This window comes from Herpailurus yagouaroundi, unplaced genomic scaffold (assembly GCF_014898765.1).
Source record: "Herpailurus yagouaroundi ecotype Mexico unplaced genomic scaffold, PumYag 202, whole genome shotgun sequence".
Taxonomy (NCBI): domain Eukaryota; kingdom Metazoa; phylum Chordata; class Mammalia; order Carnivora; family Felidae; genus Herpailurus; species Herpailurus yagouaroundi.
This window is the reverse complement of record NW_024412433.1, coordinates 7,754,685-7,779,397: the sequence shown is the minus strand read 5'-3', so window position 1 is coordinate 7,779,397 and position 24,713 is coordinate 7,754,685. Positions and strand designations below refer to the sequence as shown.

Genomic DNA, 24,713 nt, shown 5'->3' with positions numbered 1-24,713 from the left:
GTCTCTTTGGGCCTGAGGTTTCCCTCCTCCCTGCCCCCCATCCCGGGGTAGCAGATGGCTGGAGAACCATTAAAGGAGATCCTGCCGCAGCAGGTGTGTGGTCCAGGAAACCTTTATCCTCATTTATCTCATGGGTCTGAGACGCCACTTTCCTACCCAGGGACACTGGGTGGTCAGGCGGCACTGGTAAAGGGGGTCCTACCACAACAAAAATCGTTAAGTGGGAAGTTTCTTTGTCTCTGCACGGACACAGATTGGGATTTGTTCTTAATCCATATTAGAGAGTCCAGGTGGCCAGCCCCGAGGAAGTTCTTTCCGTGCCCTCAGGCAATACCAGCAGAGACCTGCCGGAGCCCCACTGGTTCCATGCCAACGAAACATACCAAAATAGTACTGCAAAGGGACGCCTGGGTGGCTCAGTCGCTTAAGCATCTCACTCTTGATTTCAGCTCAGGTGATCATGGTCGTGGGATTGATCCCTGCGTCAGGCTCCGTGCTGGGCGTGGAGCCTGCTTAAGATACTCACTCCCTCTGACTCTGCATCTCTTTTTCTCTCAAAAAAAGAAAAAGGAGAAGAATAAAAAGAGAATTGCAGTCTCTGAAAATTAAATTATCATTGGAACTACAGCCCACAAGAGTAGTCCAGGCCCCATGTGCTACATCTAGACACAGTGGCCTGCCTTCTAAAAGATTTAAATAAGACCTTGAATCTCCTTTTATAATATCCAAAAGGTCCAGGATACAATAGAAAATCATTCATTATACCAAGAACTAGGACATTGTCACGTGCCTGAAGAGAGACAACTGATGCCAACAGTGAGATGTTACTGTTATCTGACAGTGATTTTAAATCAGTCAAAAAACAATTAGAAATTCTCTTGAAACAAATGCTTCAAACATTAGAAATTCTCTTGAAACAAATGAGAAAATAGAAAATCTCAGCAAAGAAGTAGAAGTTATAAAAAAAAAGAACCAAGTTGGAAATTATAAAACTAAAAGATACAGACAGAAATAAAATACTTTTAGGATGAACTCAGTAGGAGAGTAGAGGTGATTCAGCATAAAATGAGTTAACTTGGGAACAGATCAGTAAAATTTACCCAATCTGGATGGAAAGAAAATAGGCTGAAACAAATGAACAGAGCTTCAGGAAGTTGTGGGGCAATACAATAGTTTCAGCGTTCAAATAATTGGAGTCCTAGAAGGAGAGGATCACCAAGAGAGTGGGGCTTGTAGATTGTGCTGACAGGGAACAGGTAAAAAATACTAGAGATTTTGAGATTAGAGCAACAATTGTATAACCTGAGTGTGTAATGGTATCCATCTGTGTCATTGTAATTCTGTCTTGACGGACTCGGTAGCTTGTGTTGAAGTAGAGAAGAGCAGTGGCTGAACTGTCTCAGAATTGAGGATTTCTTAGGGTGGGTGCAGTGGAAAGGGCAAGAGGGGTGAGGCATCTCACGACGGTGAGGAGGACCAGAAGTGACAGAACGTGGTGTGTCCCTCAGAGGTAGGAAGGGATTCAGGCCTAAGAAGTAGCAAACAGACACAGACAACAGGCTAGGGTTAAGGCGCTAGTGGTCTTGATGTGGTGAAGAAGTCATGGAGGGGCACAGAAGAATAAGGGAACCGGATGCAGGTCAGTCTGAGACCGTCAGGACTGGATCAGTCCCAGAGGATGCTGAGGCCATGAGGATGAGTTGCTAAAATCAAATGGAAGGGAAGGCCACCAGCATTGAAGAAATACGGGGGCTGTAAGGACAAGGTAGATCTTGGCTGAGTCATTCACCTGGAAATGTAGGCCAGGTGTTGCAGAGTGACTAGGAGGTCCATGGATGACAGTAACAAGAAGGGGACAGCCTGAACCATCAAAGGATGCAGGTGTATGCACGAGGCAAGAAAAGTAAATGGTCTGGGTGTGACTGTGCAGCACAGGAAAACAAAGATGCCTCATTGAGGGACTGTGTGTGGAGAAGGAGCAACCTTTGTCCAAAGGGCCTGGGACAGACAGAGTCCTTGTGACAGAGAAGCACACGCGAGGACCAGGTCAAGGACTCTTGACAGGGGCACAAGAGCTTGTTCAAAACAGAATGGTGTTTTCCAAGGGGGAAGGAAGAGTCAGGAGAATGTAGAGCCTATTGTGGGACTGAGACTGGACGAGAGGACAGGTGCCTTGTGGGGCGGCAGCCAGGTGTGCCTGGGGCAGAGGAGAGGCACACTGACTGGCTGGAGGTTCTCCCTGGACAGGCTGAATGCCCTTACGGAGTCTGAGACATGAACAAGGGCAGCAGCCGGCTCAACAGCTGTCCGAACCTGTGCTCCGGGGTCAAAGTGGAACGCTGGCGAATACTTCCGTGAATGGGGTCAAAGCGCGGAATGTCCGTGGGGGGTGGAGGGAACGCTTCAGGAAGAAGAACGTCCCAGGGTGGGTGAGGGTGAGGGGATTTGCTTTCTTCAAGAATGCTTCTCTCTTGGTGGAAATAGTCTGTCCTTGTAGTGATGTGGTAGCCTGAGTCTTTGCCTGGTGAAATGAGAGAGTGGGTTTAATGTTGGAAAGAAGGAAGGTTTAAAGGTTTTCAGCTTCAAAAGGCATACTAAAGACCAGTTCCTTGTTTATATTCAGTAACATTTTTAAAAAGCAACTGCTGGGGCGCCTGGGTGGCGCAGTCGGTTAAGCGTCCGACTTCAGCCAGGTCACGATCTCGCGGTCCGTGAGTTCGAGCCCCACGTCAGGCTCTGGGCTGATGGCTCAGAGCCTGGAGCCTGTTTCCGATTCTGTGTCTCCCTCTCTCTCTGCCCCTCCCCCGTTCATGCTCTGTCTCTCTCTGTCCCAAAAATAAATAAAACGTTGAAAAAAAAATTAAAAAAAAAATAAAAAGTAACTGCTGTGTTCACGTGGGGAAAATGTAATGCAGAGCAGATACTTGAAGCCATACTTCCCTTCTGGAGTCTTCCGAATGTCCTTGAGACGTAGGTGTCAGTTATAAAAACACTTCCATCTAATTCATCCTTGTGTTGCACAGTTTTCATTGGATAAATATGCTCACTGGACCCTTAAGTTGTTGCAGCTTAAACCTGGATTACTTAAGTCACGGAGCCTCAGCAAGCAGCACTTCATTTGGACCTAGAAAAACTGCAGGCCCAGCTAGTTGACCAAATAATATCCTGCTGACTTCTCCCAGCTGTTATCCAGTGCTGTAGATAAACAACATTTGACTCTATCTTTGGTGTTTTCAGGTGGTTTACATCTTGGACAAAAAACATTCCCGAGCAGCAACGGGCTTTCTCAAACTCTTGGCTGATAAGAACAGTGAACTGTTTAGGAAATATGCCCTGTTTTCTCCCTCGGACCACCGAGTGCCTAGAATTTATGTGCCTCTCAAGGATTGTCCCCAGGACTTTGTGACCCGGCCTAAAGATTATGCCAACACACTGTTCATCTGCCGCATCGTGGACTGGAAGGAGGACAGCAATTTTGCCCTGGGGTAGGTGACCTTTGGCAAGAAAAACCACAGATCCCAGATGGAAGTCGGTTTAGGTAGCCTTTTGGTAAACTTTTTTTGTGTATTTTAATTATTATTTCTTGATTAAAACATGGCTACTTGACATATTTGGGTCCGAGTTTTTCAGAAATTGCTCTTAGCTACCCCCTTGACCGGTCACCTGTAGGTTCCTTGAATTGCCAGGCAGTCACTTTATTTTTGGTTTGGGGCATAAAATATAAGCACATTCTGAGCTTCTCCTTGTTTCCTATTATGTCATGAATCCTGTTTGTACCTGTGAACTCCAAAGAATTTATTGCATCAAGCAACCAGACTCCTCCTTTTAGACGCTAGTGTTAAAATATGCAAAATTCCAGGCATTTCAGAGGCCCCCAGTCTTCCATGCTTTAAATTATAAACATGAAGGTGTATTTTAATGATGTGCTTTTTGGTATTGATCCTAAGGAGGTTTTACTTAGGGCATTAAGAACTAAATTACCTGACCGTAAGTAGGAAAGGGTACCCTATTTTCATGGAAGCTGTCAGGAGCCAATCTAACTTAAATGTAGATTATGTAGTCAGAGATCATCATGGGTAGCCAATTGAACAGTTCTGATCTGAAGAAACTGCTGGACCCAGCTGTTTGATCAAATGCAGTACCTGTTTTCTTACAACTGTATTCATTTTGAAAGAAAAACAATGATAAATTTTAGCTATATTTTTATCCCTTTATTATGGATGGAGCCTGGTTTATGCTTCACACAAAATAAAAATAAAGGTGTACAAGCTAGAAAAGTTTGTTCTCACACTTACTTTTAAGCCAGTTTGGTGACTTGCTTGTTAGTCATCTGACTTGTACGGGACTGGCCCTTCTGGGAGTGTCCTGTGGTTATGAGGGCCAACACTGAAGGCATGGCCACAATGTACCACTTTCATTGGATCTGTTCTATCCTTAGCCTCTTATGCCTAGCAAAGGAAGCCAAATCAAATCCGTGTGTCACACCCCATGCCATTTAAGAGATACTGTCCTGTGCCACTTTTTCAGTGATATAATATGATCTCAGGGCCACTCAGAAACAATTGTACTTTCTTTTCTTTGCTTTTCTTCCTCTTAAGTGGAGTGATCGCAATATCATTTTTATGCCTAACTCATTATCCAGAAGTGACGTCAACCCCTTGAGTCCTAACTAGCCCTTCTCTGAGGCTTGCCAGTTTCTCACCATCAACTCCAAATGGCCTGATAATGTCTGCGCCACCTGGCCCCTGTTGATTGTGCCGGCTGCACTCTGCCTGGCAGCGAAAAGGGAAGACTTCCCATCACAGCAGGAAATCCAGCCTTGTCTTTTATCTGCCTTTCTGTCATATCCCATTGTGTATACTTGATTGGACTACTTCCTTAGTTATCGAGTTGTATGGGTGTAGTCAAGAAATCTTTATGATGTGAGTTTCTCTTATTGCTGGAATGGTCTTACAGGTTCCTTTTTCACAGCTGAGCCATTACTTCATCAAGAACTCTTGTGGGTAAATTACAATTGAAAAAGGAGTCAAGCCTTTGAAGCAGCAAGAATATTTGCTGAATGTAAAGAAAGACCATTTTAAAATAATAGCCATATATTAATCATGTACTTCTCAAAATAAAAATATACTTAGATGGAACACTTAGTATAAAGACGTTAGAATTTGCCATTTTGTAAATATGCCTTTTAAGATCTTTGTGAAGAAGAGAGAACTTATCTTAAGAAAGCAAGAAAATGTGGTAGGTTTTCATGATATAGTCCTCAGATGCCGTGTCTCTCCTGAGGGGTGCGGGCCGCAGCTGTTGGGCCTGGTGGGGGTCCCACCTTTGCCATTTCGCTCTGGCTGTCACTACTGATCTTTAGGAACTAAGGTCAAGGCTTCCCAATCAGAACATGCTGTGCTAGGACTGCCTGGGTTTCCTCTCTCATCTTTGCCAGGTTTTGACCAGGAGTGTGAAGGTAGTACTTGCCATGGATGTGAGTGTTTGTGGTTAACTTCCCCAGAAACTATGCCTGAAAACTGAGCTTAGCCAAAGTGGCTTCCCTCTGAATTTCTTCCCTGCCCCTGCACTCTGCTCGTAAAAGTTTTGAACTTCTTCTGTCTGTGTAATTGCTACCCATTATTTAAGTCCAAAGTCATTTACTTCTTCTGCAGTTAAATTCAGTTCAGGAGACAGGTGTTGATCAACTGTGTGTAAGTCACTGTGTGAGAAATACAACGGTAAACAGGGTATGGTTTTTTTTATTCAAAGAAACAATAGCCTAACGCAGAGGGACTGTACATAAGTGTCATAGGATTAATTTGACTCTAAGAAATGGAATCCTCCTTGAGCTAATTTAAATAAAAGTGGAAATTAGTATGAGAAACTGGTGGTTCTCCTAAAACCAAGGGCAGGAAATGGAGGCAGGCCTCATGAGGATCTCAGAACTCACAAGGTGGCAGAGGAATCACAGCTGCTCTCTCAACGACCCTGACAAGTCCCACCACCACATGGCATCTTTTCTGTACCCCTGTCTGCATGTGAGCTGGATTGTTCTGCCTCTCTCTACACAGCAGCCGGCTACCTGTCAGTAGCCTACACAGCCCCCAGTGGTACTGCCAGTCCTCTGCAGGTCACATACTGAAGTCTAGGTCACGATACAGAATTTCTAGGGTAGAAAAATCTTATCGGTCTAGCCTGAGACAGGTATTTGCCCTGATCAGTAGTTTTAACCAGAGGTAGTGGTCCAAGGTCCCATGGCCCACCGCCCAATTGGTAGGGACTGTGTGGGACTTGAGTCTCTGGGAACAAGTGTGGATAAAGCAAACAGATTGAATGGCCTGTCTCTTTGACCTCTAATTATCGTATGAAGTCGAATATAGGAATAAAGTCGTTTTCGGGAAGTTTAGAGGAGGTGGGTGAAGGGAGAAATCTAGGATTGTTCCTGAGAGAACGGAAGCCCCTTTGCTGGAAGATCACTCTGCCTGAGAGTCTGGAGTAGACAGGAGGGGACATGACTGAAGGCAAGCAGTCCTCACAATCTATCATATTAACAGAGAGGAGACGGGGAGAACCTGGAGTAAATGGGTTGCAGTGAAGGAAGCAAAAAGAGTGACAAGATTCAGGGGAGATAAGGGAGGTGAAATCCCCTAGATGTGCTCACCAATTAGAAATGGGGCATGAATGAGAAGGACAGAACTGTGGATGAACTTGCAGACCTCTGACTTGAGTGTCGTTGGGGAGATGACAATGGTGTTGAACCACAGTGTACTGCGGGCAGGTTCAGCTCCTACCATGCCCTTCTCTTATGCCTCATTGCTTGCTGTTTCCCAGGCTGGCTGTGTGTGTTCGTAGCTCCAGACTCTTACACACCACACTTCCTTTCCCAGCAGTGGCTTTCTCCTCTCCCTGCTATTTGTTTAGTGAAATACTCCACTTTTAAACTTAACTCCATTGTCTACTTGAAAAATGTTCCCTGATTCCTCCCTCCTGGGTGCTCCCATAGTCTGTAAAACTACTGTTATTATCACTCTGGCCTGTTTGTATTGTAATTGCTTATGAAAGTTATTTACTTGGCCATGAGTTCCTTTAGGACAAGGATACTCAGTGAACATTTGCTGGCTGGTTCAATGGCCTTAAGGAGGCCATCAATCTTGGTGCCCCCTTCCGGGTAAGCATTGCTTCTCTGGCACCCCTCGTGCCACTTTGGTGCCTCCTGTGATGGACAGCCCAAAGACTATTACGGTACTGGAGACCTTTGGGTGTTAGAAAGTTATTTTTCATCTTGTTCCCAGAACTGTCACGAGATATCTCAGTTCAGCCTTGTTTACTTCTGTACAACACACCTGTCACATTTTCTGTACTCTTCATCCTATAATGCTAGCAAAAACCTGAAGGTAATCGTTCTTAGTGAACCCTTGCTGGCTTTGAGGGATCACTGCTTTTTGTTATGCATCACAACATATTTAATACTTTTCCTATTTAGTACTAGGCTTTTGTCCAAGATACTTAAAAAGCCACAGTGGCTTCCTCGCTGGAATGATCTGTAATTATGTAATCAGATTTACAGTTTTAAGAGCTTCCCAACCCTCTTAAATCATCTTTCCCTTTAGAAAGTCCTGCAGTGGAATTCATGCCTATATTTTCTCAGACCTTTGTGAAATCTCCTGTCCTAAAGTCTAGAGTTTATAATCACAGCCTTCCCTTCCAGGATGTCATAGCATGGAGATACTGTGGTCACTCTCTTCTAGATTTGTTATGGTTCTTCTTCTTGAATATTTAAGGGTAAATCTTGAAGAAAATGGAAAAGTTGTAGAGCAGCTACTGTGAGGAACGTGGTAGTGTTTCGTGGCAGCACTTTAGACTAAATGAAGATATATAACTTGAACTGACCTAGAGCAAACAGACATGTTTATGTTATTTGCTCTAGCAAACTTTGGTAGCTTTAAGGGAGGAGAAAAAATAAATAGGTCAGTGCAGGTATAGCAGGCTTGAGAGATTTAGGGTTGAACTTGGGATTGTCTAGGTTTAATGGGAGGCTATTGAAATAGAGGAATTGAGAAGGAGTCACGGTGCTGTTCATTTTAATGAGAGTGAAGGACAGCAGCTTCCATTGGAGAGAGTGGCTGGGTGAGATGAAGGGAGGGAAAGGGAAGTTCTGATTGATGACACATGTGGAAGAGGAGGAAGTGGTTGGTCGGGGGACGGGTGATCTGTTCTGGTATCTTCATCTCCCAGCTTTGACCAGTAAAGTGCCAGTTACCAATTAGAAATATATATTTGTGGACTGTTGGAAACAAATATCCTTTAACATTCCATTCAGTTTGACAGATACTGAATTTCTTATAAGGTAGATCTAAATTAGGGGGATGGTCGTTAAATTATACTAAATTGTATTTAGTAGGAGAGTGAGATAGTAACTAGGTTGGTAGAAAAAAAACAGGAGAAATTAGTTTCATTGAGGCATAGCCTACAAGAGTAGCAAATTGAAAAATAGCTCCGTCTAATCTTTCCCTCTGTGCGAAAGGAGTACTTCACCTGATCAAGAGTATGTTCTTTATCTGAAGACTCTTCTGAAGAAGAGGCTGAGTTATATAATCCTGTGAACTTGAAACTTAGACTTTATCTAAGTCCTTTCCAGGGTGGGGGCACAGTATCACTTGCCCTGGCTGAGAGACAAAACGCAAATCAGGCTGAGGAAGGGGCTCTTTTTTGTGTGTGTGACTGTTGGGCTCCACCTGGTGGCCTGGAAGGACCATCTTTGGAAAAAGCTGGGTCTTCAACATCGAGAGCATCCTGGTCAGAGCTGAGCAGAGGCAAAAGGGGTGGAGGACGACAGTGGTTCTGAGCCAGGCTTTGGTGCCAAATTGTTCTTTCCCTCGCGCTGTGTGCAGTCATTAACACTTCTTCGTGGTTGTCAGCTTCATCCTCAACTGCTAGTGCCTCTTCTCGAAAATACTATTTTCAGGTAGGAGAGAACCTTAGCTACCGTGAGCCTTCTCTTAAAGTCCTTAAATGCTTGCATCCTCCTCTTTGCTCCCTTCACATTGACATTTGGCTCTTCAGTCTCCAGCTTCAGGGTCTTCCCTAAAATCATGGGGTATTTTCGAGCCTTTCTTCTTTTCCACATTCCGTTGTCTTTTCACTGACCTGCCCACGTTCCTAAAGTCCCCATTCCTTACTTGATGTTTTCTCCTGTGTCATGTTGATGAGCCAGAAAAATGGAAAATAATGTCTGTTCTCCTGATTTTAGAAAATAATACGTAACATATACAGCCAAAGACATGGTGTATTTGCCACACTTTCCTTTCTGTGTGCTGTTACTGAACTTCTGGGCTCAGGTCTAGCTGATATTTGTGCTCCACTTGAAGGTTCTCAGGGATCTGATATCGTTGTACCTGTTTGCATGGAGTTTCCAACATGGGCCAGCACGCACGAGAGCATTTATTTGAGGGATAATCACTACAAGACTGTCTGGCTTGGCCTCCTGTGTGTGGCCTAGTTTTAAGGCTCAAACTCTATAAGAATGTGTGATAGAGAAAGGACGATGAATGGTTTAGAACACTAACGTGGACTGTTCAGTGTCCCTATTTTCTTTAAGGCAAAGAGGCCAATTTGAGAGACTTTCTTGCTTAATTTCTTATATCTATAGCTGGTCCCTTACTTCAATAAGTTTTTCACTTGAACATGACCTGGGCCTAATGCTGCTTTATATAAAATTCTTACGTGCACACATAACCCCCACCTATTAACTACAGGAAGTTAGGAATATTGTTTCAGCACTGTCCCGATTAATTTTACAGTAGGACGCAGTTGTAATATCATTGATTGTGAATGGGAATAGTATTTGTGGAGGAGCCTGGTGAGTGAGAAGTATTGAGGTGGTAATCCTTATAAATTACTCTAATGAGGGCCTCCTGGGTGGCTCAGTTAAGTGTGTGACTTTGACTCAGGTCATGGCAGAAATAATGCTCCTATGAACATATCAGTGCTTACCAACTAAAGTTTCTCTAGACTCTATTTAAGAGTAAAATGACCACATCACACCCATGTGCATGTTAAACTTAACGACTTTGTAGCTGAACCATTTTCCAAAGCGGCCGTGCCCATTTTTAGTTCTACTAGTATGAGTTTCTGTTTCTTCACATTCTTACCAACACTGGATATAGCTAGATTCTTCCATTTTTGCCATTCAAGTGGGTATAAAATGGTATCTGATGATCTTAATTTATATTTTCCAAATTACTAATGAGATTGAGCATCTTTTCCTATTTTTATGATCATTATGTTTTCTCTTCTAGAAAATGTCCTTGTATTTTTTATATTTTTTTCACAGGTAATTTTTTGTTTGGATAAATTTATAGAAATTGCAAAAATGGTACAGAGTTCCTATAGACTTTTACCCAGCTTCTCCTTATGTTAGCACCTTACAGTACCATAAAATATTTATGAAAACTAAGAAATTAACATTGGTATGATTAGTAACATTGGTATACTTAAAGTATAGAACTTATTCATATCTTACAAATTTTTCCACTAACATCCTTTCCAGTTTGAGAAACTGGTCCAGAATCCTACATTGCAGTTAGTTGTGCTATTGCTGTAGTTGTTCCAGTTTATGACAATTGTCAGCCTTGTCTTTCATGGCTTCACACTTTTGATTTTGTAGAATGTTTTTCAGTTTGGCTGGTCTGATGTTTTCTCATGAGTAGACTGAGATTAAGCATTGTTGGGAAAGACCTCACAAAGGCAGTGTGTGTCACATCAGGGAGTACATGTCAGTATGTATTACTGGTGATGTTAACCTTGATCTCTTGGCCAAGGAAGTACCTGCCAGAATAACATACTTTTTTTCCCTTGTAATTTATTGTATTTGGGAGAAGATTTTTTTGAGACTATCCAATTAAACTTTCACCCACTCATTTTATTTAGCATTTTTTTTATTGGGCTGTTGTTTGATTAATGTGGAGCTAAAAAACATTCTAGGAAGTAATCTTTTTAACAGTTACTGGTAGGGAAAATATCTTCTCAACAGTTTATGACGTGTTTTTTCATGTTATTAATGTTAAGTTCTGAACGTTTTTCAACTTTTTGCATTTTCAAACTGCATTTTCCAACTTTTTGGTTCTGGTGTATAGAATTATAATTAACTTTTGTATATTAATGCTGTATCCAGCCACTTGCTAAATCCTGTTATTAATTCTAATAGTTTGGACATAGTTTCCTTTGGAATTTCTAAGCAGGTAATCACATCATTGGTGAGTAATGACAAGTTTCTTCCATTCTAATCCCTATAACTTTTATTTCCTTTTCTTATCTTCCTAAACTGGCAACTTACAATTGGAGAGAAGATATTTTCCACAGTAATAAGTGATGAAAGTGCAATTTTGAATGAAAGTAATAGTAGCAGGCATTTTTTAATTTTTCCTGATGTTTTTTAAAGGATAGTATTAATGATTTTGCTAATGCGGCAGCTAGTTATTAAAGGACTCAAAATACCTAAATACATGTCTTTGGGTTTTATTTGTTTGTTTTTACTATCTTCAGTTTTCTTACTTTCCCTTTGGAGTTTCAAGGAGGAGTAGATGCCCTTTTTCCAGGCCCTAAAGCATTAATTCGTTTATTTTATTCACTAAACCATCATCTGTTAGGCACCTAAGATGATTAAGACTCAGAGTAAGATACAGAAATAATGTTTATTCTCTTTAGGATGACCCTTTTCATCTGCTGGTAAGTAGAGATATACCTAAAGCACTGTGATACAGTTAGAAAGTGGCATGTGCCAGAAAGGAGATATAACAAAGGACAGTGATAGCATTGAGGAGAGAGATTTGCTCTGGAGGACAGGGTGGCTTCCTGGCCTTGCTGCTATATTCCATGAAGTTGAAATGAACTCGGTTTATGTTTTGTGGGCCTGCTTCAACATGGAAGCCATAAAGGGAGTGCCTTTAAGATAGAAATACATTGCTTAAGGAAGGAGCAACTTATAGTATTTTTATGCTCTAGAACCAATGTGAACAGTCCTGAGACTTTGTTTTTTATAATAAGTGTGTTAACATTTTTTTGTTTCAGAATGAAGGAAGAGAAGGAGAAGTTTGCTTCTCATGAAAGATATTTTAAAATACTTTATATTAGTTAGGATGGTTTTACCACCAGGTGGTGGAAAACCTTGACCTGAAATGATTTAAACGTTAAGGGAACATATTATTTTACAGAAGTGGGAATCCAGAGGTTGTTGCAGGCTCCAGGGCCCAGTATAGTCAGTGACTTTGTGATGTTGTCAGGTTCCCCTTTGTTGTCTTCAGTGGTCTAGTAGAAGGTTCTTCACGGTAGTGAAGACAGCTGTCAGTATGGTCAGACTACATGCTTTCTAGATCACATACAGCAGGGAAGGGGGAGATCCTATCCACCAACCATGATATTGAGAACAGTCTCCAGTGGAACCACATCCTGATTTCATTAGAATAATGAAGATCTGCTTCTGGAGCTGAAAATGAGATGTTCCCTATATGAAAAAGGTTAGGTTTCTGTTAAAAAGGAGGAAGAGGGAAATGAATGTTGAGTGGGCAACCAGCACTGGGCATCACAGGTTTTTATTAGATTGTAATAAATGTTCCTATACTTTTTAAATTAAAAAAAAGTTAAAATATTAAAGGAAGTTTAGAAAATGAGAAAAAAGTCATTCATAATCCTCCCTTTCTAAAATAATTAATGCCATTTTTAGCTATTCCCCATCAATCTTCTCATAAATGTTTTTACATAGTTAAATTATACTATATCTTTGTACATTTCTTTTGTTCTTATAGTTCTTTTTTTTTAATTTTTTTAACGTTTATTTATTATTGAGAGACAGACACAGAGTGTGAGCAGCGGAGGGGCAGAAAGAGGGGGAGACACAGAATCTGAAGCAGGCTCTAGGCTCTGAGCTGTCAGCACAGAGCCTGACGCAGGGCTCGAACTCATGAACCGCGAGATCATGACCTGAGCCGAAGTCGGTCGCTCAACCAACTGAGCCAACCAGGCACCCCAGTTCTTATAGTTCTTATGTAACCCTGGACCTAGTTTCCCCTATTTGTAACATATTAGTATGGTACATTTGTTACAACTAATGAACCAGTGCTGATAACATTATTAACTGACATCCATACTTGTACTCAGAAATCCTGGAGTTTTAAAAATTGAATGTCCTTTTTCTGTTCTAGGATACTTACACATTTATTTGTTATCATGTCTCCTTATGGTCCTCTTGGCTATGAGTTTCAACGTTATTTTTGAAGGACATTTACAAAAAATTTTTTTGTTTATTTTTGAGAGACAGAGCATGAGTGGGAGAGGAACAGAAAGCAAGGAGAATCCAAAGCAGGCTCCAGGCTCTGGGTTGTCAGCACAGAGCCCTACATGGGCCCAAACCCATGAACTGCAAGATCATGACCTGAGCTTAACCAACCGAGCCACCCAGTCACCCTTTGAAGGACATATTTTAATGCAGAGTAGTGGTTTTTAAGTGTGGTTTAAAAACCTCAAGTGTGGTTTTTAAGAGAATTGGCCAGACATTTTGATGCAACTTTGAATCATAGTTGTCCAAAAGCAGCTGTTGCGATCTTTTAAGACCATAAAGACAGAAACTACCTAGAAAGCTATAATATTGGAACTATAATATATGGAAGGGAATTTTACTTGCAGTATTCATTTTAAGTAAAATTTACACCAAAATTAAAAAATGAAAGCAAACCCTTCTGTAAGACAAATAGGCAATGTATAGAAGTCAGTTCCCTAGTAGGTCATGCTTCTGTTTAGATCCCAAGGTATTCTGGTTTTTAGGGTGGCAGCAGAATTTACGAGTAAAATAGCGTAAGATTTTTTCTGGGACATCTAAAGCCAAATGCTTGAGGTCTTTCAGCATGCTGACTGGTTAGATTTTTATCTCCTGCAGGCTATCCTGGCTATGGCGCTGTCAATTCTATCTCCGGTGAAAATCTATAATAAATTTATTTAAATAAGGTACTTGAGAAATGTTCTTTGGAACTTAGTAAAATAAATGTTAATTACTACTAATAGAAACTCGGAGTCATTGATTACATTTGGAAGCTATAACCAAAATATAATTTTGTCTTTACGAGCCGTATTGTAATTTTGGTAAACAAGTCAAGATTCTTTGGATTCAAAATAGAGTCTAGTGAAAAATTTTTGCCAGAACAGAAAGCACCAATAAAACTAAATAAAAGACTACTATTTTTCTTCATTAAATTTCAGTTAACATTCAGTGAGTGATATGACTTGTTCTGACAATTAATATTAAGTCCATCTTTACCAGCTTACTTTTGTCCTCCTTCTTTTTCACTGCCCCACCCCCACAGAGGTGGATTCAGTACTCAGCGCTAGTCTTTTGGGGAAATGTCTTCATTTCTTGGTAGGCCATAGTTCTTCATCTAGTAGTTTTTCAGGACAGGTTTATGAGAACTATATTCTTCGAGTTCTTGCACTTAGAAATCTTCATCTTCAAAGTCCAGTAGGCTTCACTAGGCTATGTTTCAGTGGTGATTTTCTGTATTAGTTTTACCTGAGACATGGCATATACTTTCTCCATGTGAAATTTCTTTTATTTCGGGAAAGTTGTCTTAATGGCATGGAAAATGTTTTCTATTCCATATATCTAGTTCCTTGAGGAATACCCCTTATTCCAAAGTTGGATCTCCTTCATCTGCCTTTCATATCTGTCTGTTTTCTCTGTAATCTTTTAAAACACTCTTTGTACTTTCCAATTTCATCTTCCTCACTTCTCTCAAGCTTTTTCTCAATGAACCTTATTTTTTTTCAGAGTTAGTCTTCATTAGTTACCTCCTTCCTTAGGTACCTCCATCAAAAATGACCTTCACTTGGGGCGCCTGGGTGGCTCCATCGGTTAAGCAACTGACTTTGGCTCAGGTCACGATCTCACGGTTCGTGGGTCGAGCCCAGCGTCAGGCTCTGTGCTGACAGCTCAGAGCCTGGAGCCTCCTTCAGATCCTGTGTCTCCCTCTCTCTCTGCCCCTCCCCCTCCTCGTGCTCTGTCTCTCTTGTCTCAAAAATAAACTTAAAATTTTTTTAAATGACCTTCATTTTGGAGTGGTTTTATTTTTCTTCTCTACTTATTTCCTAGGTCTAAAGCACTAGGTTTTTATTTCCTTTTGTAAAATTAATGTTTTTAATATGCACTTGCATCTTTGAGCTCTTTCCTTATAGTGGTGATATATTCTTGTGAATATCTTTGGTCGAGATACCAATTTCTGTGTCCACATACTTACAGAATATGTTTTTTTTTCTTCTTCTGCCATTTCTTTATCTTGTTTCTTTCTTCCTGTTGACATGCAGTATTTTTTTTTTATTTTTTTTCAACGTTTATTTATTTTTGGGATAGAGAGAGACAGAGCATGAACGGGGGAGGGGCAGAGAGAGAGGGAGACACAGAATCGGGAACAGGCTCCAGGCTCTGAGCCATCAGCCCAGAAGTCTTCCAGATGCGGGACTCGAACTCACGGACCGCGAGATCGTGACCTGGCTGAAGTCGGACGCTTAACCGACTGCGCCACCCAGGCGCCCCGACATGCAGTATTTTTTTAATGAAATGTCTGGGATGTCTCCTTCCCATCTTTATTTATTTATTTTTTTTAACATTTTTATTTATTTTTTTGGGACAGAGAGAGACAGAGCATGAACGGGGGAGGGGCAGAGAGAGAGGGAGACACAGAACTGGAAACAGGCTCCAGGCTCTGAGCCATCAGCCCAGAGCCCGACGCGGGGCTCGAACTCACGGACCGCGAGATCGTGACCTGGCTGAAGTCGGACGCTTAACCGACTGCGCCACCCAGGCGCCCCTCCTTCCCATCTTTAAATAATGGTGTCTTCCCAGATTTTAGTACTATATTTTAAAAGTTGGATATTATAAAATGTCTTTTGTTCAAATGTTTAGACCCTTTCCCACTTCAGGCATAAGATAATAATTTTTGGCCATTCTAAAATCACCAGCTAAGAGTAGGGTGGCCAGTGTGTTTTAAGTCTGCCTCACAGAGACTGTTACTGATGCTTTCACTACATAGAAGAATGTGTTTCTTTTCACACTAGTTTCATTCTCTGCATTCTCCGTATGATCTACCTCATTGTTTATACATCCCCAGAAACTATGCTATCTGATTTTGTGTAATTAATTATTTTATGTGATTTGTGATACATTAGGGTAGAATCATTTGAAATTGTGTTTTATGGGTAAATGGTCAAATATATTGGCAATTTCATGTCTCAACATAATCTGTGGTTAACTTCTCTGTATTATTACTCACCGCTCTTGAATCTTTACTTCTGAGTCATCCCTCAACTGGCTTGAATTGCAAATATGTTTTTTTTCCCCCAGGAAATGGGTAGTATACTTTGTGCCTTGTTTTATCAATTGGGAGTCTAGCTTCCAATTCAGAGGAATCATGACTATAGCCCTAGCAATATTAAAATCTTTCAGTTGTAGAGGTGAGTATTATTGGGAATGGGTCTTAAATATGATATTGAAAGTCCCAACTCCTCCCATGCCCTCTTGGTTCCCAGACCATGTGCTTGACTCTAGGATACTAAGAGCAACATTATATCCTAGAGGATAGCAGTCCAGCCTCATAAGATGTTGCCTTCCAATTTAGTTCATTAGTATGCTATTACACCATTCTAATCCGTGAATTCAGTGAGCTTTGCTACTTCTGGAAGACTAAATCCTCAATTACGTACAGTGTTGAGTAATATAATAGTTTAAAAGATAATTTGGTAAATCTGTGGGTTGCGTTTCTATAAGCAAGATGGGTGGACCAAATGAAGGTAGCAAACCCAAACCCAGAGTTAGTGTTTCTTTCAGTGGAGAGAAGTAACTGCCCTCTCTATCACAGAAGAGCTCAACAAACTCAATCTGCTATCAAGTAGTTGGTGGGTCTTCTTGCTGTGGTTCTGAATCAGAGGCTCAGAGCTGGTTGCTGCTGGCATACTGGCATCCTGCAGGTGTGGTAGTCAGGTCCTCATTAGTGAGAGGAAGTTTATGCTGTGGAGCTAATTTTCTGCTGCTTTGTACCTTGTTTGTATTCCCATTGAGCAAACACTGCAGTGGTTGGGGAAGGAGGTTGGTTGACATTCTCGGGACAAATCGTCCTGCTTCCACAGTGGAAGTCTTTTGCTGAGCATTCTTATGGAACACAAACAGTCATACTCTGGGTTCATTTCAGTAGGCCCATTTCATACCCATGTCTCTTCCCCAGATGTTCTTGTCACCAGTACTCCAGTCTGTCTTCTTTCAGCTCCCTGTGATCTGCTAAACTTGTAGCAACTGCTCATCAGGCCATGTTTCTTCAGCCAAAGTAGACCATGGATATATTGCTTGAAGTTCTGCTTACAGGGAGGAAGTTTCTGCTCTACTCTCTTTTCAGAGACCAACCCTTAGAATGGATATAACCCTATCATAGTCCACTTATGATTCATGACAATGGAAGGTCAGTTGGAACTAGGCATCCAAGGTCCTCAGACCTTTCTGCATCCTCCTATATAATAGTGTGTGTGTGTGTGTGTGTGTGTGTGTGTGTAGAAAAAGAGTGTCTGGTTCTCTAAGTCTTATTCTTTGTGATTAGTACCCCCACATTTCACATGAGAGACTCCGTGAGACCCTGAATTTAATGATGTAATAATTTACTGCCCTTTGAACCCCCCGCCCCCGCCCCGTACTTATCCTGGCAGCTGCAAGAGATTCAAAATACTTGTTTGAGGGGCACCTGGGTGGCTCAGTCGGTTAAGTGTCTGCCTTCAGCTCAGGTCATGATCTCGCAGTTCATGAGTTCGAGCCCCACATTGGGCTCTCTGCTGTCCATGCAGAGCCCACTTCAGATCCTCTGTCCTCTCCTGTCTCTGCCCCTCCTCTGCTCATGCTGTCTCCTTCTCAAATAATAAATAAATAAATAATAAATAAATAAAACAAAAACAAAATACCTGTTTGATATACATAGGAAGTCCCTGAGTTTTCAGCTTAGCCTGGAATCAAGGACTTAGAGGCTGACCATGTAACTCTTTGCTTACATCCCTTTTTCAGGTTCTTCAAGCCTCTCACTTTCTGTGAGCTCCTTGATTTCTTTTCAATAAGTTCCTTTTCCATTCAGTTAGTTTCTTGTGCTTGCAACCAAGAACCCAGACAGATAAAGGCATTAGTTTTAGGAGATGAATGTAGAAAACAGAACCTCAGGAACCTATGAGAATAATAGATGGGTTGGAAGTAACTCAGGTCCCATTAATTTCCAAAATGTCCTTCAAACTTCAAAGGCAGTGACAACAGATTCCTTAAATCCTCAGTAGGAATTTCATTCTAGTGAACACAGGTAATAATGTAGTCATTTTGAAAATTAATGAGACTTGAGTCTTTAACTGTATAGAACCTTTTGTTTATTTTTAAGTAAGCTCTACACCCAATGTGAGGCTTAAACTGACAACCCTAAAATCAAATGTTCCATCCTCAATTGACTGAGCCAGCCAAGAGCCCCATGTCTAGATTCTTTTTTTTTTTTTTTTTTAATGTTTATTTTTGAGACAGAGACAGAGTGTGAGCAGGGGATGGACAGAGAGAGAGAGGGAGACAAAGAATCTGAAGCAGGTCCAGGCTCTGAGCTGTCAGTACAGAGCCTGATGCAGGCTCGAACTCATGAACCGTGAGATCATGACCCAGGCTGAAGTTGGACATTTAACTGATTGAGCCACCCAGGTACCCCCCCCTCCTTTTTTTTTTTTTCTTTAAATAGGCTTCGTGCCCACTGTGGGGCTTACACTTATGACCCTGAGCTCAAGACGTGAGCTGAGATCAAGAGTAGGACGCTTCACCGATTGAGCCACCCAGGCGCCACCCACAGAAATTAGTAAGAATCTTGAATATTTAAGAAAATTGTAGGTGAGAACAAAGGCACATCTGGAGAGCCAAGGACAAGAAGTCCAATCATCATCTTTTATCAGGATTAGTTTGGCCACAATGCCAATGGTTCCTACCAGTGCTTTCTCAGAACAACATTGCCACTGGACACTGCTACTACCACTGCTATCACTGGAAACCATCCAGCTGCCACGAATGAATCTTAAGCATCTCTTGGTTTTTGTGTCATTCTCTCCACATTCAAAGTCATGAGTTATGGCAGAGTCTAAATCATACACAGCGTGCTGGCCTCTGGTTTTCATAGAATGAGAGGGGTCTTCTATAAAGGCCTGGCATTATGTAGCAGACTAGTCATTTCTTTAATGGAAACTGTAGTTCTTTGGCCCATTTACATGTCATGTAGAAGCCTTCTTTTCTGATTTGTATGCTTTTTCTTTCCTTTTCTTGCATTATGGCACTCAGTGGGACCTCCAATACCATGTTTAATAATATTGGTGAGAGTTAACATCCTTGTTGTCTTCCTGGCCCAGAGGAAAGCATTTAGTATGTCACCATTAAGTTTTGCTATTAGCTCTAGAGTTTTCATAGGGGCCATTAATCAAGTTGAGGATTTCCTGTTCATTACTCATTTATTCAGAGTTTTGATCATGAATGTATGTTGAATTTTGTCCAATGCTTTTTCTGCATCTATCAAAATGATTGTATATTTTTCTCATTTTTTGCTAATATGGTAAATTATATTGATTTTTGAATGTTGGACAAATCTTTAAATCTTCACTTGGTCATCAGGGTGCCTGGGTGGCTCAGTTGGTTAAGCATCGAACTCTCAATGTCAGCTCAGGTCATGATCTCACAGTTCGTGAGTTTGAGCCCTACATTGGACTGTGCACTGATAATGTAGAGCCTGCTTGGGATTCTCTCTCTCTCTCTCTCTCTCTCTCTCTCTCTCTCTCTGCCCCTGCCCTGCTTGTGTGTTCTCTCTCTTTCAAAATAAATAAATATTAAAAATACATACATATTTAAACCTTTACTTGGTCATGATGTATTATCCTTTTTATATACAGTTAACCCTTGAACAATGCAGGGATAGTGGCACTGAACTCTCACACAGTTGAAAATCTGTATATAACTTTTGACTTTTTCCAAATTTGACTACTAATAGTCTACTATTGAGTGGAAGCCTTACCGATAACATAAACGGCCAATTAACACATATTTTGTATGTTATGTGTATTTTATACTCTAGTCCTACAACAAAGTAAGCTAGAGAAAAGAAAATGTTAAGAAAATCATAAGGAAGGGAAAATACATTTACAATACTGTATTTACCCACTGAAAAAAATCTCTGGTAAGTAGACCCACACAGTTCAACCTCATTGTTCAAGGGTCAACTGTATTGCTATTTCTGTCTGCTAACATTTCATAAGAATTTTCAGTCTGTGTTCACGAGGGATATTGACCTCATGAATCCTTTGTCTGATTTTGGTTTCAAGGTAATGCTGGCTTCATTAAACCAGTTGGAAAGTGTTCCACCCTTGTCTGTATTCTGAAATAGTTTGTATGGAATTGGTATTAATTCTTTCTTAATGCTGTACATGGCGGCATTTGCCAGTGAAGCTATCTGGGCGTGGAGTTTTCTTTGTAGGAAGGTTTTAAACTATGAATTCAGTTTTTAAAATAGATATAGGACTATTCAGATATTGGTTTCGGTTTGAATAATCTTAGGCAGTTTGTGTCTTTCAAGGAATTTATCCATTCCATGCAAGTTGTTGAATGTATTGGCTTAAAGCCATTCATAATTCTCTTATCCTCTTAATGCTTGCAGGATCTATAATGATGTTTCCTCTCTCATTCCTGATTCTGGTAACTTCTTATTCTTGATTAGCCTCACTAGAAACTTACCTATTTTATTCTCTTTTCAAAGAATCAACTTTTGATTTTATTGGTTTTCTTTATTCTTCATTTTCTGTCCAGTGATCCTTATTTCTTAATTATTTTCTTCCTTCTGCTTACCTGGGATCTTACTTGCTTTTCTTTTTTCAATTTTTTCGGATAGAAGCTTAGATCACTGATTTGACACATTTCTTCTTTTCTAATATGAGCATTTATTTAAAACATAAATTTCCCTCAAAGTAATGCTTTAGCTGCTTTTCACAAATATTGACATATTGTGTTTTATTCATTTTGAAATATTTTCTGATTTTTTTTTTTAGCCCACTGGTTGTTTAATTTCCAAATATTTATGAATCTTCCTGACAGCTTTCTGTATTTTTTCCCTCATATTTTTGCTGCCTTTGACTTTTTGGTATGCTTTCTGGGAGATCACCGCCTAAGTCGGAGAACATAGCACTGGTCTGAGCCTATGTTATATGTGAGCAGCCCACAGGCAACCTGCAGGCTGCCTCGAACCTATGCTGGTGGGCAGTTGTGTGTGCCAACTATGGGCTGGCTTCTCTTGGCTGGCACGTGGCAGGCTTCCCTGCTGCCACCACTGCCCAGTTCCAGTAGCAAGCCTGAAGATGGGAATTCATTAGAAGTCTGCATATGAGGCCACCGCATCCCCAGTCTCTCCCTCTACCACTGTGCACTTAAGAGCTCTGACAGCCAGGCATCTACCCTTACAAAGGATACAGAATCTTCTTCAAAGAAATTGAATGGCTCCAGAGACAGCCCTAATGCCAGATCTAAACTCCTTACAGGAAGACTATCTCCTATTCAACACCTAACTTAAGGCTTATAGTCTGAACATAGCATGCCAATACTTAGGAGAATTGAGCACTATCAGTTTTGTTTTATATGACCCACAGATGAAGAGTGATATTTGCCTTCTAAAGGGTGGAACCCTACCCATAGCATCAGAACTAGCCTATTAAATGCAATCTTACTTTTAATAGACCAACATCCCAAAATGTGAATGGTGGTTTGCCAAATGACCAGATTATAGATAATTTTAACTTTCTTCTTGGTGCATTTCTGTATTTTCTAACTTCTCTACAGTGAACATATATTACTTGTATGTTCAGATGAAAATATTTAATGTATTAAGGTAAAAATTAGAATTGTGAAAAATATGTAAGTGTCAGATTCAATCTAGTGAGCATGACTTAATGTGTAGGTGCTATGAAACTAATGACTTAACAGTAAACTGAGCTGATCAGAATTGTCTCTAAAGGTGTTTGCAAGAGAAGGAATTGACAAAAGGCTTTTACCGATATCAATTTGACTTTTTCATGAAAAACAATTGCAAGAGGCCCAAGAAAGGCCAGCTGGCCCAACTCCCCGCATCAGAATTCCCAAAGAAAGTTAAAATTATACTGTAGACAGGGATTTAACAGGACAAGAGTATCACTGTCTCTTCTCCTTGGCCCCCTACTCACTGGTGATGGTGTTCTTGCTGGGGAAATTCGGACAGGAGGTTTTGAAGATTTCCTACTACCTTCTCTTTTAGAGAATAAATGATGCCTATGGTCCATTTATTCACTAACATAGTTGTTCCTCTCTGTCCTGTCCACAGGCATCTGGCTAAGAGTCTTGGGCAGGCTGGTGAAATTGAGCCTGAAACAGAAGGAATACTAACAGAGTATGGTGTGGATTTCTCTGATTTTTCTTCAGAAGTTCTAGACTGTCTCCCTCAAGGTCTGCCCTGGACAATCCCACCAGAGGAATTCGGCAAGAGAAGAGATTTAAGGTAAATATCTGAAGCTCTTTAAGAGCAACACGTTTCTACCTAACTTCAAATTTAACTTCTTAGGGACGAGGCTCAGATATTTCCATCTTTCTACCAACATTCAAGTTCAGTTCTATTGAGAATTAAGTGCTCTGTACCAAATATTGGCAAATTATGGTGCACTAAATCACTGCCTGTTTATGTACAGCCCAAGAGCTAAGAATGGTTTTTGTATTTTTAAGTGATTGGAAAAAGTCAAAATGAAAAGAATCCTTAATGAAAACTATATGAAATTCAAATTTTAGCATCCATTAAGTTGTATTGGAACACAACCATGCTTACTTGGTTATATTTTTTTCTATGGCTATCTTTTTGTACTACAACATTAGGTTGAATAGTTGCAATAGAGACCATATGGTGGGCAAAGGGCTCTCTGGCCCCTTGGAGAAAAAGTATGCCCACCTCTCTTCTAGACCATTCTAATTTCAAAAGATACAATTGCCATCTTTTTTTCTCCTTGTTATGCCCCATAGGTCTGGTTGAATAAAGACAGTGTTATCTGGTCAGAAGTACCTTCCTTCACATGGGCCTCTTCAGGCACAGAGCAAAGGATTCAAAGCTTCTGTGCTTGGAGCTTCATTTTAAAGCTTTACTTTTAGGTCTGGAATTTGTTGGAAAGTACTTTTGTGGTATTTTTATAACAACATCTTCTTTGAAGATGTTTCTTCATTGTGGGATGTTAGTTCTTTTCTGATATTTCTCTTCAGAATTTGGTTTCAGTACTGGCATTCATTTTGGATGCCACATGGAGATATTTAGAACCAAGAAACTTTTCGTACAACCCACTGAGGCTGTGGAAGGTTTTTCGCTAAGGTCATCCCATGTCAGAGTCGTTTCCACCACACTTGCTCGCCTCTTGCGGCTGAACTTATGATCCCTTCGCGCTCAGTGCCCGTTACTCCACCTAGTTTGAGAATCCTCCTTCTCTGCCCCCTCTTGCTGTTGTATCTTTTAGGAATTTACTGCCTTTTTTTTTTTCTTGCCAAGCGTAAGCAAGGAAAAGGAGATGACAGTCCCCTTTCCTACTTATTGGTGGAACACACTTTATATTTGATGTCACTTAACTGAAGTTACTGTCCTGGCTTTCAGCTGTGACCACCACTCACAGAACTCCTGCTGGTCAGTTATCTCATCCTGGGCTTTAGATCTTGGGCCCAAACCTTACCCTCTCTGAACCTTCGTTTTCTCATATACAAATTGAGGGGCTTGTTTTCTGAGATCTTTTCCTAAACCTAGGAATCCATAAAAAAAATTTTACTGAGAATGAATGCCTGAACTTTATTGTTTGTGCTATAGGTCAGTGTAGCCATTCCACAGTAACTATCAACATTTGAAATGTACCTACCCTTTCACCCAAAAACTTGACTTCCAGGAATCCATCCTACCCAAAGAAGTGTACAAGGATAGATGTATAAGAATGTTCATTGCTGCTCCGTTGTAAAAGTGACACTTCCAATGTCCCTCAACAAAGGAATGGTTAAATAACCTGTGTCATGTCAGCAAGGTAGCATTCCAGAAGCCGCCGTCAAGAGCTAGATCCATGTGGACTGTCCTAAAAGGATGACCATAATATCTTGCCAAATATATCATATAAAAATGCTCTCCAAATGTGCGTGTATACACATGCATACATGTATCTGCACATATAAAAGTATATATGCACAGAAAAAGGTCTGGAAGGAAATACATTGAACTGTTGACGGTGATTATCATGTGTGGACTCGGTGGAATAGCTGGGGGTAGGGAGGCAGTATTTTACTTCAATTTGTAAATTGCTCCATTTTTCGAATTACTTTTTATTTTATTTTATTTTATTTTAATTTTTTTTTCAACGTTTATTTTATTTTTGGGACAGAGAGAGACAGAGCATGAACGGGCGAGGGGCAGAGAGAGAGGGAGACACAGAATCGGAAACAGGCTCCAGGCTCTGAGCCATCAGCCCAGAGCCCGACGCAGGGCTCGAACTCACGGACCGCGAGATCGTGACCTGGCTGAAGTCGGACGCTTAACCGACTGCGCCACCCAGGCGCCCCTCGAATTACTTTTTTTTTTTTTTTTCAACGTTTATTTATTTTTGGGATAGAGAGAGACAGAGCA

General features: G+C 40.8%; 1 protein-coding gene across 5 annotated transcripts in view; it reads left to right on the top strand.

The window, feature by feature from the left end:
• DIS3L2 (DIS3 like 3'-5' exoribonuclease 2) overlaps positions 1-24,713 on the top strand; it is a 354,030-nt gene that overhangs the window by 158,351 nt on the left and 170,966 nt on the right. For all 5 annotated transcript variants that reach the window (XM_040450689.1, XM_040450690.1, XM_040450687.1 and 2 more), the window contains 2 exons: positions 3,238-3,485; positions 22,404-22,577. In XM_040450689.1, the coding sequence (XP_040306623.1) occupies positions 3,238-3,485; positions 22,404-22,577 (422 nt within the window). The remainder of the gene's footprint in view (positions 1-3,237; positions 3,486-22,403; positions 22,578-24,713) is intronic.